The sequence below is a fragment of the Bacillus rossius genome, chromosome 15 (assembly GCF_032445375.1).
Source record: "Bacillus rossius redtenbacheri isolate Brsri chromosome 15, Brsri_v3, whole genome shotgun sequence".
NCBI classification, from domain to species: Eukaryota; Metazoa; Arthropoda; class Insecta; order Phasmatodea; family Bacillidae; genus Bacillus; species Bacillus rossius.
The window spans coordinates 22,938,355-22,953,731 of NC_086342.1; the positions used below are offsets into that span (position 1 = coordinate 22,938,355).

The 15,377-nt window shown below is 36.3% G+C and overlaps 1 protein-coding gene across 2 annotated transcripts in view; it reads right to left on the reverse strand.

Moving 5' to 3' along the window:
* LOC134539371 (dynein heavy chain, cytoplasmic) overlaps positions 1-15,377 on the reverse strand; it is a 142,494-nt gene that overhangs the window by 111,644 nt on the left and 15,473 nt on the right. For both annotated transcript variants that reach the window (XM_063381359.1, XM_063381360.1), the window contains exons 7-12: positions 12,556-12,677; positions 10,355-10,637; positions 9,371-9,815; positions 8,311-8,549; positions 6,217-6,351; positions 2,149-2,220 (exon numbers count right to left, since the gene is read on the reverse strand). In XM_063381359.1, coding sequence (XP_063237429.1) covers positions 2,149-2,220; positions 6,217-6,351; positions 8,311-8,549; positions 9,371-9,815; positions 10,355-10,637; positions 12,556-12,677 — 1,296 coding nt within the window. The remainder of the gene's footprint in view (positions 1-2,148; positions 2,221-6,216; positions 6,352-8,310; positions 8,550-9,370; positions 9,816-10,354; positions 10,638-12,555; positions 12,678-15,377) is intronic.

Consider the following 15,377-nt stretch of genomic DNA (forward strand, 5'->3'; position numbering starts at 1 on the left):
AGATTTAACTATTTTTTCATTACACATAGCAGGTATCTCATCTATTCTTGGTGCAGTAAATTTCATCTCCACAACTATTAATATAAAATCACCAGGAATAAGACCTGAACAAATCCCTTTATTTGTATGATCAGTAGTAATTACAGCTATTTTACTCACAAGTCCCGCCAGGCAGGAAAGGGTTAAGGCCCCCGTCTGCCCGGGCACACATGCGGTGTGCAGAGCGGGAAGCCTACAACTCACGTAGTTTCGGTTTCCCCGCAAGAATTTCCTGAAGATTTCCGAAGTTTTCGCGTTTTGGTATCAACGCCGCTTCGACCGCTAAATCAGAAATTTCCAATGAAAAAAAAGCATGTTGCGACTGGCCTGACCTAACCTAACCTAACCCTTCAATTTTTTTTTTATTTCGATTTTTGAGAGAAATCAGAAGTTGCACGAACGTGGCAGGGAACCGAAACTACGTGAGTTGTAGGCTTCCCGTGCAGAGCTCCAGGAAAAACCACATGACTTCAAAACTACTCAAAATATCCTATTGGGGTCTGTTTGCGAAAAGAATTTAAGGAATTCGCTGAGGACCAGCATGAAAATTGCAAAAAAATATGTGTTTACAGAGTAATTTTTATGCATAAAACAACCGATATAGATTCTCAAAAGCACTAAAGGGACTTATCACACCTTTATCTTAATTTCTCCGCTATACAGTGTTACGGTCACAACTCAAATTTCATAGTTGTCCTATGCACGATGGGACGACTGCGCGCCAGCTCAGACCCGTGCACTTTAGAGGCAATACCGCGCTAGAAGCACCAGCGAGCATCTCGCTTATCATCGCGCCTCACTAACTCATAAACACCCTGACTAGATGGGCCCCTTAAGGTCCCCACCTATCTGGGAACACATAAGGTACGCAGAGCTTCAAAAGAAACCATGCGATTTTAAAAAACTGCTTGAGATATCAGAGTGGGTTCTGTTTACGAAAACCATTTATCAACACAATGAGGGCGGATGAGTAATTCCGTTTTCTATATTACTATGTTTTTAGGAGCGTGAAAATGGCTACAACATGGGTTTTCAGAATAATTTTTATGCATGAAATGCCCATTGCAGAAATCACTCAAGGGACTTGATTTACACCCATTTGATTTAATGGTCACTGCTATACACGTCAAAACGACTGCACACCAGTTCAGAGCTTCGCGCTCTGAGGCGATACCGCACAAGAAGCCTCACACCTATCATACCGTCTCACTAACACAAATACATCCCTGACTAGGTGGGTCCTTAATACTCTATTCTATGGTTCAACATATTCTGTAATACAGCACCAATCAAGCCGCTCATTATTCAGATGTTTTCAGGTGGATTCCGCCCTTTAAACTTGGCCACCAGGTGCGCTGCCTGCGTTTTTACTTCACTCATAGTTTTTCATTTCAGTACAGCCTGTCTTGCTTTCCAGTGGGTTACATTTCACATTTTCATACTTGGTATTTCCATGAATCTAAAATGATGTTCAATGATCCAGCATAATTGCTAAATCCCGCACGCCTGTGTTCCCGAACATACCAGATTGAAAACCTTTCACTTTCACACATGATGATACTTGTAGAAAAATACACACAAACTTATAGTTCTCACAGCTCAGGTGCAAGCCTTGTAGCATGAACATGACAAGCTTTACTTTAAAGTTACGACAAAAAAGGACGTTAGGTTAGTCTTTGATTTTTAACCTTATACTGCATATTCATAATATGTCCTAAAGTCAGGTAAAGGGCTTTCAGAAAATGTTAAACGATAAAGTACTACGTAAAACGATGTTAGGATAGATTAGTTTACGACTAACACATACTTATAGGATTAAAGTTTTTTGTTGTTACAAACAATTTTATGATAAACAACCCACTCTCAGAATCACCTAACATCACACCCCTAAAGTTTCTTTATACTATACATTTGATTGTCCTAAAAGATATTGTTTAAATATATTAATAGGATAAATTACTTTAGAACAAACTTTAAGGATTATTTTAATTTATTCTATTTTGATTATTATTATTATTATTATTAAAAACTTTGTGGGTAACACAAATGTCTGACCACTGTAATGCACCAATATAGCATGAACAGAACACAAAAAAAAAAACTACGTACCTCTGCAACAAGCATTTGAACTTCTCTGCGCATTCCTGCCACCAATGGAATAATGCTTGCCTTGTCTTCAATCTAGAGAAAAAAAAAAGCAAAACATTTACAAAAATCACTAAATTTTTGTTAATATGGTAAAAACAATTCCACCCTTAAATATTTTGTAAAATAAATAAGTAATACAGTGTGCATACTATAAATTTAGGAATACTGAATGAACTATTAAAATAAACCAAGAAATAAAATAGATGCATTTAATGAGAGTAATAAGAATTTACAAAAAATATATAAACATGTACGAAAAATTAATAACTTATATATCAAAAAAAAAATTAATATACAAGCACCTTAAATCTATGTTCTTACAAATTAACTATATACATATGCACATAGAATTACTGTAGGCCTACTTCTATCATTGCACTAATGCAGCACAGAAAATATTTTACTGTATACTTAATATTCAAATATTATATTACATAATTCTTTGAAACAAAAATAACAAAAATGATTAAACATGCCTTTATCAACCTTCAATTATAGTACATCATTCCACACAACTGCAAAAGGTAAATGATACGGCTTTGGTTGGAACGTAAAAAAGCAATTTCATGAAGCATGCACTGATAATGAAAAAAAAAAATCAATCTAATTAACTATCTCTTTAAAGACAAACACCATCATTGCAAAGTAAAATACATGATAATTTGATTGACAAATATTTATCTCAAACTCTAGCGCAAAAACATTCCCAAGATGTGTAACATACATGACTATGAAATAATATCTTAATTTGCACCTAGGTAGATCTCAAGCCTCTGCATTGATTCACATCCGCCCACTTTCTCTAAGGTGAGCATGTCCAATGAGCCAAATGCTCTTGAAGAGCACAACCACAGCCAAAGAAATAGAATCAGCCATATCTCATCAACTGCCGGATCACTACCCCACAGAAACATTCCAACCCCTATGTTACACCAGTGGCGTAGCCAGGATTTGTGTATGGGGGGTGTTAAGAAGCATGGCTTCCCCCCCTAACCCCCCCCCCCCCCGGCTACGCCCCTGTGATCGGAAGCAGGGCAGGTGGCCGTAACTAACTTGATTTGAGAAATACTAGTGTGCGTTTGACTTCAAGTGGTAACTACACACACTATTAAGACACCTGGAAATTTAATCACATTAATTTAACAATAATAACCTTGTACACACGAAAATGTATTCTCTTGAGTAACATTAAGTATTGCCTGCAGGTTAATTAACATGCAAAATTTCCAGTCTCAACTTATTAAGACAGTTTAGAGGTGTACACTCACTCACAGCATAACAGCAGTAGCGGTTAAATAAATAACATTCAATCAGAAAAAAACGTATCTTCAATTATTTCCACTTGGCGTGATCATGATAAGTAATTACTAATAAGAATAATTTTTTAGAGTAGTGCAAATACTAATATTCTTTAACGAACCATTACTCAAATAATAGTTGGGGAACTTTTTGAAAATTAAAAGAAAACAAAAAATTTCCATTAGTCGCCTCTCAAATAAAATTGATTCCCGACCAGTGATTTTAGAATTCGAAAATAATATGCATTATTATTTTGCACAAGTACATATATAATACATACGTACTTGCAACTTATTAAACTCACCAAACACCTGATGTGAAATTTTACATAAATTTGAAATTTAAATAGTATATTTATTTAAAAAGTGATTTTGTCATTAAGAAATTTCATAATTCTGGAATTTTATGAGTTTATGACACTAAAACCAAAACCAAACTATATTTTACATATGAGTAGGCCACAGTGAAACTTAGGTATGTATTTATATTTGTCAAGTCATTTTGAACTTTGAATGGAATCACCTACATTCAACATATTCTTTTATTAAAGGTATCTTACAGCTGCAGTTGCTTATGTTCGAGGTTGTCTTTTTTGTCTGAGTTTATTTTTTTAATGTCTTTTGTTCAAGGTCAACTTAGTTATGGTTTGTCTAGTGTTCAAAATCATCTTATGTGTGTGTCTGTATGGATATGATAATAGTTAATATTTAAAATAAATTGTTTAAATACTACTTTTCTTTTTAGAGAAGAATATAATTTACTCCTGAATAGTACAATAATTTCATAAAAACTAAATGCAAGTTTGTTATCACCTTAATCCTCATGCATCTCCAATATGTTCTTGTGACCATCTTTTATTCACGGGATTTATAATCACAATCAACAATATAATATACTCTACATCTTTCAAAAAATTAGTATTTCATTATAAAAGCCATAACAATGTAAAAGAGATTTTTAAAAAATACTATAGTATTTCAATTCAAACAAAAACGCAAACATTTGTTTCTCAATAACTAGGAACTCAGAACACAATTACTATTACAGATCATAAAAATATGGTTTTACAATTTAATTTCTTCTGGTGGTAGAATTTTGCTAGCCGCATATACATAAAAGATAAAAATTTGTATTCAAATACCAATTTTTTTTTAATTCCTTGGAAATCTCTAGCTAGACAATATTATTTTAGAAAAGCTGGTTAATTTATAATTTTGTTAATTCATGCCGCCAAATAAAAAATAACAAAACTTAAACAAATGTGAAACTAGCTAATTCCAAAACATGCTCAGTACTATAGTGAATCCATATACTACTAGAACTAAACTTTGTTTCTCATTTGACACCAATAATAATAGTTTGGACATAATGGCCACACTTGTTATTTTAATCCTTAGTTCAGTTATAAAAGTGTCAACTCCAAAGGAAAGTTTCACTATAGCACAATAAAATAAATTAATAACATTTAGCTCAACTGCATGTGTGATACAATTAAAAATACAAAGCCTGGAGTAAAATAATAATTAGAGGATTAACACTGCCCTTACAAAACAGCCAAAAAACATAAGAGCAGAAAAACACAACTTGCAACTAACAGTACGTTGAACAAACAACACACCCAATATTTTTATCACACAGGCTCGCTAAAGTGTATATATAGCTTTATCATAAATTTAATAAAGAACATTGAAACCTGTCTCATTACATCCACAGTAAATTATTATTGTATAATAATTATAATTACACATGACTATTGAACACAGGTATCTGAAAACCTGTATTAAACAAAACATGTACCAGATGAATATTTTAAATAATAAACATATTTTTCTAAAAATTATATTTTGATTTTTTCACATATTAAAATTCCATAACTACTGTGAGTTATCACCATTCCAAAAAATAATATTTATAACAATTTGCATTAACAAAAAAAAAATTCTAGAAAAAGATAATTAATATTCACAAAATATAATACTGTATTCCTTGAATGAACATCTACTTTTAAAAGTAACAACAGTCATGACTCTCCTACCAAATAACAGTTTGTTCAACATGCTGAAGAGACAACATAGATAAGTTATTCCTGCAAGCGTTAACTGCAAGGGTTGAATGAATCAACAGATACACAAAAAAAGGCAGTCCTCGATCCATTTGAGATTCTACCTTGAATGATGGGCTATTTGGTGAGCTCCGATTCGTTAGCTGAATCAATGGAGAGAACACCATGACACTATTAATCAAAAGCCACAAACTATCTTAATGTAATTACTACAATTTAGAACCATCACACAGTTCTAAGAATCTCAAAACAGCAGCAATCCCAATGATTTTTCGAAATACATAAAACTATTAATTGCATAGTTATATTGACCCAAGCATACAAACCTCATATAATATTTACTTCAAGTTTTATTCAATGTAGCTTCATAAAAAATATTTAAAAAAAAAACATTTAAATTAAAAAATCTATTGAACTATACAAAAACATTTATACTTATATACATGTAAAACAATTAATCATTTTAAAAAATTAATTAAGATCAATTGAGGTGCCAAATTTAAAACTTGTGTAGCATAAAAACTTAACAAAAAAAATCAGCACAGGAATGTAAAACAAATATCAACATTCCATTTACAAACTACTGTGAAAATATTTTTTTGTATTTGAAGCCAGTGAAAAATGGTATACAAAATGTAACATATAATCACATGATGCGTTGTATTTACCTTCTCCAAGGTCCTCTCGTAAGTACGGACACTTTCGATGAGAGAGATGGCAAATGGGTACAGCTGGTTGGCCTGATGAGCCTTATTGACGATGGCCAGCGGCACTCTGAACCCAAGGTTTTTCAAGTTGCGCACCTATAAACAAAACCATAAACATGTCATTTTATATTTCATCTGTCCATGTAAATGTAAACACAAAATGGCAAACACATGTGGAGACCTAAAAATGTTATCTTTGACCCTAAACATAACAACCTTAATTCTTGGCTACAAATCATTCATCCTCACATCCACAGCCATTTCTAGTATACAGCCAGGTTGCTAGCCTTGTTGAATACAAATTACGCTGTTTAATCATTTACATTTCACTAATTGTGGCTAGAGAAAGAATTATACGTACGAGTTAAGTTCACAAAAACATTAAAAACATGTTTTATATGCAATTTTATTGCGTAAGTACGGACACATGAAAAACTGGCAGCTGTGCGTATTAATACGTGTACACACTAATAAGTTCTGATTTGGCTTCTTCTACAAAGCAGTCTCTCTCTAAAGATGGCATCTTTTCGAGTTCCCGTGACGTCACAATGATACTCCGGTTTTTGCTGTGAATACATCATTTCTCGAAACCAGGCCAAAAATAAAATTTTTTACACCCCCAAAAACTACCCGTTCCGCTTCAAGCGCGTGCAGTTCCGGGAGAGCCTGGCTTCCCGAATACCATCAGCACGGCACAAGTGCAGACTTTGTGTGCGGAAGGTTCAGACAGACCTCACAGGCAAATGCTTCACGCACCGCCCACTCTATTTGGCGCTCTCTCACGACAGCAATAACACAATCGTGTTCGTCCGCACTACAGGAAATACTTCCTCCACTGTTGATTACAGAGAAGATCTTTCATGTATCACATGAATACATACTTGGTTTAGTTGGTTTTTAATGTTATCCTAGCTTGCAAAGTTGTATATACTTGACGATCCTGTATGACCCTACCACTCATCCTAAATTACACGCAAACAAAGATGCAGGCACATCCAGTTCACCATACAACACCAAAATGGAAACTAAAACACTATAGCAAAAGGCTGTTTCAAAAGAGTAATTTAATCTTAATTGAGTATCTGGATTCTTTAACTCAATTTTTCCCATGTAAAGAATGTTCCAAAAAAAAGTTTTCACAATTGGCATTAACAATAAATTAATATTTACAAAACTACAGGAGGTATAAATGTGGGTTGTTTGACTTTAACTTACCACATTTGATACATACAGATAATTAATTTTTTGTAATTCAAGTTTTTTTTTTCATATCCCAACTCTGCCAATACACAGCAGGGCCAGCCCTACATACCATATTTACCCAAAAATACTGAGACTCTGAATATAATGTGACCCCAAACTTTTTAATTATGAGTTTGTGAAAAAAACTTTATGGGGTAAAAATCAAATTCAAACACACATAAATTTAAAATTATGTAAATTGGTAAATTTAAACCATATTTTTGACTAACAGCTTTCCTGGTGCCAATTTCTGTCAGATTTAAACAGCAAGTGGTTAATAGAAGGGGGAAAAAAGGCAGAAATTATAAGGAAAAGAGTTTTATGGCTGCAGTTCATAAGTCATTGTCAGAAAGCAACAAATGCTGTGATATATGCCGGTCACCAGGAAGGGTTAGTGGTGAAGAGAGGGGGGGGAGTGTGCCTTGGTTAGCAGCTGTATTCCAAAGTATTATCTTGTCTCATCTGTCACACCTGTTGACAATCCCTTTCCTGCCGCAAGGTTCAGAAAGCTGTAAACACGAGCCGCCGACTAAAGTGGCATAAGTGATGCAGTTCACAGGCACATCATGTAGTTTTTCAACTAAGCGGAGGTTCAGGAGGCAGTACGTAATTACCAATGGTCTGAAGTGGCTTAAGTGACTGCAGTTACAAGGCAGAATGTGTGGTTTTTAAATTAAGCTGTGTTCCCACCCCTGCAAATTCACATCTTCCAACGAAAAGATACAAGTTTGCCATTACAATGGGACTAACTTTTAGGTTTAGTAGTTTTGGTTTTAAAAAAAAGCATTATATTCAGGTACATACAGTACTTACCTCTTTAGAAAGTGTTATGATCTCCGGGAGAAAGTTCACTTTCAACTTGAGCATGTTTCCCCGGCCAGTCCTGGAGCGCTGGCTTTCGATGGCGAAGATACGGCCGGTGACACCCAAGTTCCTCTGCTGCACCTTCCGGGCCCAGTCGTCGAAGATCTCCTGGGTGTTCAGTTTCAGGCGGAAGCTGTCGCCATCTGCCTTCAGCTTCTGTCCTTCGATGTGGTTTTCCCAGCCTTTGCCTGCGTATCACATTTACAGTTCGTCATGTTTCATCACCGTGTGTATCGTCAAAAACACTGATCAATTGGAAACAAGATTTTATGGTTTTACTTTTAGTTCGATTTCATTTTCAAAACAGAAGATTGTTATTGATTGAAAATTTTTATAAATTCTTATATCTCAGGGTGTGGTTACATGGAACCACGAACTACTTCAGGTGAACCGGTTCTAGTAAACATGCTTCACAAACGCAAAAGTGTACGGTTGGTTAGATTTGTAGATCCTATTTATGTAACATTACCTTTTGCAGTTGTGTGGAATGATGTACTATCATTTAAAGTTGACATAGGCATGTTTAATAATTTTTGTTTCAAAGAATCAGGTAATAAAAAATTTGAATATTAAGTACTACACAGTAAAATATTATTTTATGTGCTCCATTAGTGCAATGATAGAAGTACAGTAATTCTATGTTAGTCAGAAGAACTTGGATTCATGGTGGAAGCAGTACAAAACAGCCATACAACAGGGCAAATGAATATTTGCCAATCAAAAATAATAACAGTTCAAGATACAAAAAAATTTTTATACGAAACTTTATTTTTTTCATAATTAAATTTGTAAACAATTTTATTCAAATGATTTTTTCAAAGTGTTAGAAGATACTTTTGCCAACAAATTCATGAAAATGTTAACATTCGTAAAATGAGAGCCTATTTTCGCAGACATTTCAGATGAAAAAATTTATAAAATGTGTTTGAAGACCAAAACACCAGAAATGTTATTTTTAGGGTTTATGCAATTGCAAATTTTTCAGGCTATTCAAAGCATGAGCCTTTACCTAGAACGTCTTCCACTCTCCGAAGGTACGCTGTCAGCTGCCGGTCGATCTGCTTCGCCCAGATGATAGAACCGGCGACGGGAGGCAGGTCCCTGACCGTGCTCATGCGGAAGGACTTGCTCTGCGGGTACTGGACCTTGAACTTCTCGTGCAGCGCCTCTATGTCGTCCTTCACCCTCTGGATGAGCTGCGTCTGGTACTCCCTGATGGCGCCGCGGATGTGCGGCCTCACGAACAGGGCGTTGAACCTCGAGAAGATCCTGAACATCTCGTTGGCGTTCCTCGCCGTCCCGAGCTGGTCGCGCAGGTGGGCCGTGATGCGCGTCTCCACCCGGTCGATGCGGTCCTCGTAGCGCTTCACGGCCGCGTCCCACGCTTCCAGGCCCTCCCGAGATATGTCCAGGCAGTCCACTTCCTTCACGTTCTCATAGGCCAGGTTCACTTCCTGAGAAAATGTTAATTATCACAAAGTTAGCATTACGTTATATTGCAATCAAAAAAGACCTTAAACTCGATGTACTGCATCATGACTTCAAAAAGTAAAGTTCTTATGCCATTAGCTGAACATTATGTTTATCGAAATGTATTTCACTACAAGGTATTCCATCACGGCAATTATTCCGCTTATAAGAAACGGGTCGCCGCCCCCAATCGGTTCGGATTAGCGTCTTTAAAAACAGGAAGTGGCGAGTGAGGAGCACACCTCACGCCTCTCGCCCAGTGGCGTAGCCAGGATTCGCATATGGGGGGGGAGGTGTTAAGAAGCATGCCCCCTCCTACCCCCCCTCCCCGGTATTAAAGCGGTGTGTGTGGGGGGGGGGATCCACTCACCCCGAGGAAAATTTTGGATTTTAAGGTGTAAAATAAAATAGTGCTATTTTTAGCAGTTTTCGGTACTTAAAATTTAAATATTGTAATGGTAAAAATTTTATTAATTTTTTAATATGAAATTTGTTTGAGTGATGAATAAGCCCCTGTCCTCACCTCTATGGCGTTGGCATCGGCGGCCTCCAAGGACAGGGCACTGGGCCTGGCCTCCCCGGGGTCCTCCCGGCCGGCCGCCGACACGGCCTGCTGCTGCTGCTGCTGCTGGGCGATGGCCGACAGCACGGTGGGGCGCAGCACGCGCACTATCACCGTGCGAAGCTGCTCGTGCTGGCGCCGGAACCGGCGCATGTGCTCCATGCGCGTCTGCAGACGCTTGTGGGCCGGCGAGATGCGCCACACCAGCTTCACGTGCTCGTCCCGCTTCTTCTTCACCACGTCCCTGCCGGGCCAGAAGAGGCTCCCACCCACGCTGCGTGCTGGGCTTCGCGAGGGAAACACTCGGAGCGAAACCCGTCCCCTTCGATCATAGCGTCATCAATCCGGGACGTACCCGGCATTCTTCGCCAGATAACTATCCGGGTTTAGCTTTTCTCCTTCAATTTTACCAGGGCGTCTTTTCCTTGGCGTATGATTGAAGGTCTTAATACGAAAAACACGTGATCTGTACATGCAAAGGGAAGATTAGTGGTTACTAATTCTGAATTTCGTTTTCAAACTGTATATTTTTACGAGTGTGAATATGGCAAACACATTTTTCCAGAATATGGTCCGTGCAGATTCATGCAAGCACTAAAAGGGGGCTAGCATTACACCTTTATCTTCATTTCTCCACCATACAACAATACGTTCAACACTCGTCCTATGCACGAGGAGAAGACTGCGCGCTGGTTCAGAGCCTTGCGCTAGAAGCACCAGTGAGTGCTGCACTTATCACCTCACTAACAGATACACCCCTGACTAGGGGGGGGGGGGGGGTGTGCCTAAGACCTCGGCGTAGTGTACGCGACAGATATCTGAAAGCTATAAGATAATTCAATTTATTCTATGACAAGAACAGTAACTACTAGTCCATGATACTCGTCCAAGTTATTAGTCCAATTAAAGCACAACCACCTCTATTCTTCAAAGTTAAGAAGAGAATTCATGTCGTTTCTGAAAATAAGGTATTGGTCCGTGAAATAATGTGAGTTAATACTGTTCCCGTTAAACCAAGTTTCTGTGAGACAAATAATGTCATTCCTGGAGTTAACACGGTTTTCGAAAAATTTGTGACATTGAGTAAATAACAGTGTCTGGAATTACGTTAACAGGTTAAATAATCTTTCAAATAATAGAAAATGTTCAGATTATGATTGTTTTTAATCTTATTAGAACTGAATTATATCTCCTAAATTAATAAATTATCATTTAGTAACTCAAAAATGATGTTGGCACCTACTTAGAAATGTTGTACCCAAGCCCTATTATGTAAACAATGTGGTACGTAAATTTTTTAAAATTTAATTTTAGGTTGTTAAATATGAAAATGTTATTCAACATTTATTTAAATGTACTTCAAATGTATTTAGACATATATTTAAACTGTAAATCAATTTTAACAGGAGCAGTGTCTTGATTAAAATGGTAGTCAGCAGGCACACTTACATGTTTGGAAAACCAATTACTTTGTTTAATATGCACTCTTAACGGAAAAAAGTTTTTGATTAGCACACTGTTTTCATGAAAGGAATCAGGGCAATACTTCGAGGGGCAGGTGTAAACAGAAACTATTCGTCCAGCATGGTGTGCACAAAATGCTGATTTGAAATCTTTTACTTTTGCTGACTTCCAGCTGCATAGTCCCATTCTGTATTGTTTTTAGTATTACCATTTCAGTAAAAATTTTAAAGCACGCCCCATTTCATATTTTCATAGTAAAAATTCAGAGCATTCTGTGAGTTATTCATCCAAAAATGCACATAATGACAATTTCCATCGACCTTCGTCAACAGCTGTTATTATAAAGTTATGCACTAGATTTCTAAAAGCATATACTAATTTATTAGTATCAAATTCAGAATTATTGTTTACAGATTAAAAAAGGTCATAACTGTAGGTTACTTACCGTAGAACCAGCATAAAATTGGTTCAAATACTTCGGTATTGTGTATCAGAGTTGGAATAAGGCCATCAAGAATTGGTTCAAATATATTGGTACAAGATGGACTAAATAAAAGGACTATGCTGATCTAACTTTTAAGAATTGCAGAAATTTAAACTATTATCAAATTATATTAATATAACTGTGAATAGTAAACACATTAGAATAATAATTGATATGGATTATAGTTCTAAATAAAATATGCTACAAAGTGTACCTGAGTAGACCTTGCAGTTTGTCATACTCATCATCCCACGAGGTGAACACGTCGAAACACTGAGTCATCACTTTTTCAAACTCATCGAAGGGGATGTGCATCAGCCGACGTGTTCCAAGAACCTGTTCGGAGGTAACGCACAAAAACATTCGTAACATCACCAATGGTTTGCAGTTGTCATGAATATTCAGACATACTGTGAGTGCTTGACACACTAAGGCCCGAATTCAGAGTTGACCTTCGAAAGCACATCCAACTCTCATTCATCTGGCAGACTCTCCACCTCTCATACATCAAAAACGCCTTTCGAATTACTGCCAGCTGAAAGCTTGTTCCCATCCACTTTCAGTGAAGATCTGGCAACATGGCACAAAAATTTTCTTAGATCAAGTACTTGGAGTGTGTGTGGAAAAGCGCCCTATTTCATTTTGATTGTCTTTTGTTTGCTCTCCCGCTGAAAATATTTTGTTTGGATTGGACACGAGGTTAGGGTTACCAGATACTGATAATAAAAAAGGACGACATTCATCTCGCAAAAGGAGGACAATATTTATATTTTTAAAAAAGCCATGAATTAATTACAATGGAGTACGATATTTTACAATGTTTTGGCATTTAATACAGTTTATATAGAATAAAGAATCAAACAAACTACGCATATACAGCATATTAAAAACACGTGCTTCTGCATGTGCTGCTACCTGTTTAGCTGTCATAGTACTACTTACTAATGGGATGACTGCGGACAGCGCGCGCTTTGCCCAGAGTGTAACTGCAGGAATTATCTCACTTTATAAAAAAAGCATAGGTGTGCCCAGACATTTCCATTAGGGGGGGCCCTGCTAAATTTTTAAATCAGAAGCCGTATTTAGAATGTTAAATAGCCTAAATACATTCACTCATTGACTTGTTTATATTTTTGTGCAGTATCAACGAGATTTGTTTACTAGTTAATATTTATATCCGTATAATTTTAGCAATCTTGAAAATATGTTTTTTTTTCCATAAACAATGTTTAAAGTGTACTTACACTTTTTCCCCCCTCGAATTTCCAATAGCTTGGTCCGGATCTACCTTGAAATGAACTTCTTTTTAGTGAATGCAAACACAGAAATTCAGACAACAGAACTTTAAAAAACCTCTTAAAATATTTTTTTTTTGCTTGGCCATTTCAAGGGACCTCACGTTTTAAATAAACTAAGGCGGCCGTGTTTCCAGAACGATAAAATGTTTAAAAATATTGTTAATTAGCATGCTGCAACACTGAAACACAGTTTGAGTGTCACAGTGCCAGGAATATACGAATATTAACGAACGCATTAGAAAAAATGCCGATCTGAGTGATTACATTAGGGGGGGCCATGGCCCACCTGGCCCCCCCTGTAGGCACGCCTATGAAAAAAAGCCGGAAATTTTGGAGCATTAAGGAAAATCCGGCCGGACGCAAAAAAATACATAAAAAGGAGGACATGTCCTCCTTTTGCCGGATGTCTGGTAACCCTACACGAGGTTGAGAAATTTTCTTAAGATGGATACGTTGCCTAAAATTATAGTGTTTTCTCCAGATGAAAAAGCGATTATTTTTGATCTCGTGAGAAAGCACAAAACCGTAATCGAAAACAAAACAAAAAAAAAAAAACAGATGAAGTTTCTTACAGAGAAAAAAAATTGTGTTTCGAACTCTTGATCCCGACAAAAATCAAACGAGTCTGCTAAATTTCTTATATACCTTCGCGGAACTGGATTTTCATTTTTAAGATCATCAAAAAATTCAAAAACCTCGTCAATGTGATTTGGGAATTCATCCAAATCTTCTGCCATCGCTACAAAACACGTGTCTGATGCACACTTTGCGGGCGAAACGATTTCTTTAAAAACGCATATTTAATTCCAAAACATATTTTACATATCTGCTATATGACAAAAATGTTTTAAACAATTACAAACATACATGAACACGTTTTTATGTGGGAATTATATATTAAAACCATCAACTGCTCCGCCGATTTTCAACTGAACAGGCATTCGAATGAGCTTCAGACAACATTCACTTTCAAGTGGTTGGCTCTCCTTATCCAGCAGTCAACCAACCACTGAAAAAGTCTCTGCCGAGCAGCTTCAATGGAAAAGCCTTTCGGTGTGTGGATAACCGTCGAAAGAGCTCTCTGAATTCGGCCCTAAGTAGGGATGGGCTGGTTGAGTCCTCAAACTATCAAATATCTAGAAATTTGAAGAAAATATATTTAAAAAATAATAATAAATAAAAATATTAGAGAAAACATGGTAAATTCAAAAATAAAACATTAAAAACTCTTTAGTTTACTAGGTATATTTGTAATTTTCTATGTACATATCATATTACAGTTTGCCAAGCTATTGTACTTTAATATGTAAATAAAATTACAATATCTATTGATTCCGGAAACTTGGTTTGTGAAACGAACATTTAAAGGGTTGTATGTCTTACCCCACAGTTGATTTTTCTTTAATTTTTGACTTTGAGGCTAGTAGAAGATTCCTGGTACTTTTAGTCTTTCAAAGTCGAATTTGTAGAAACTGAGATTTAACTCATAACTAGTTAAGCTTGCTTTTGTTATTTTTAAAGTTTTGGTGTCTTTTGCAGACACATCTCTAGACTAAACTAGCGCACAAGGACAGCTCAGTCAAATACACAAGTCCTAAATTCAGGGTGTTATATTGTGTGCACCACATAGGAAAACAAACATTCACATCCCAATATCTTAAAACTAGGCCAGTGCAAATATAAATTTTGGAGTTAAAATTGATTTTGAATACAAATATAAAAATATGTATTATAGAAT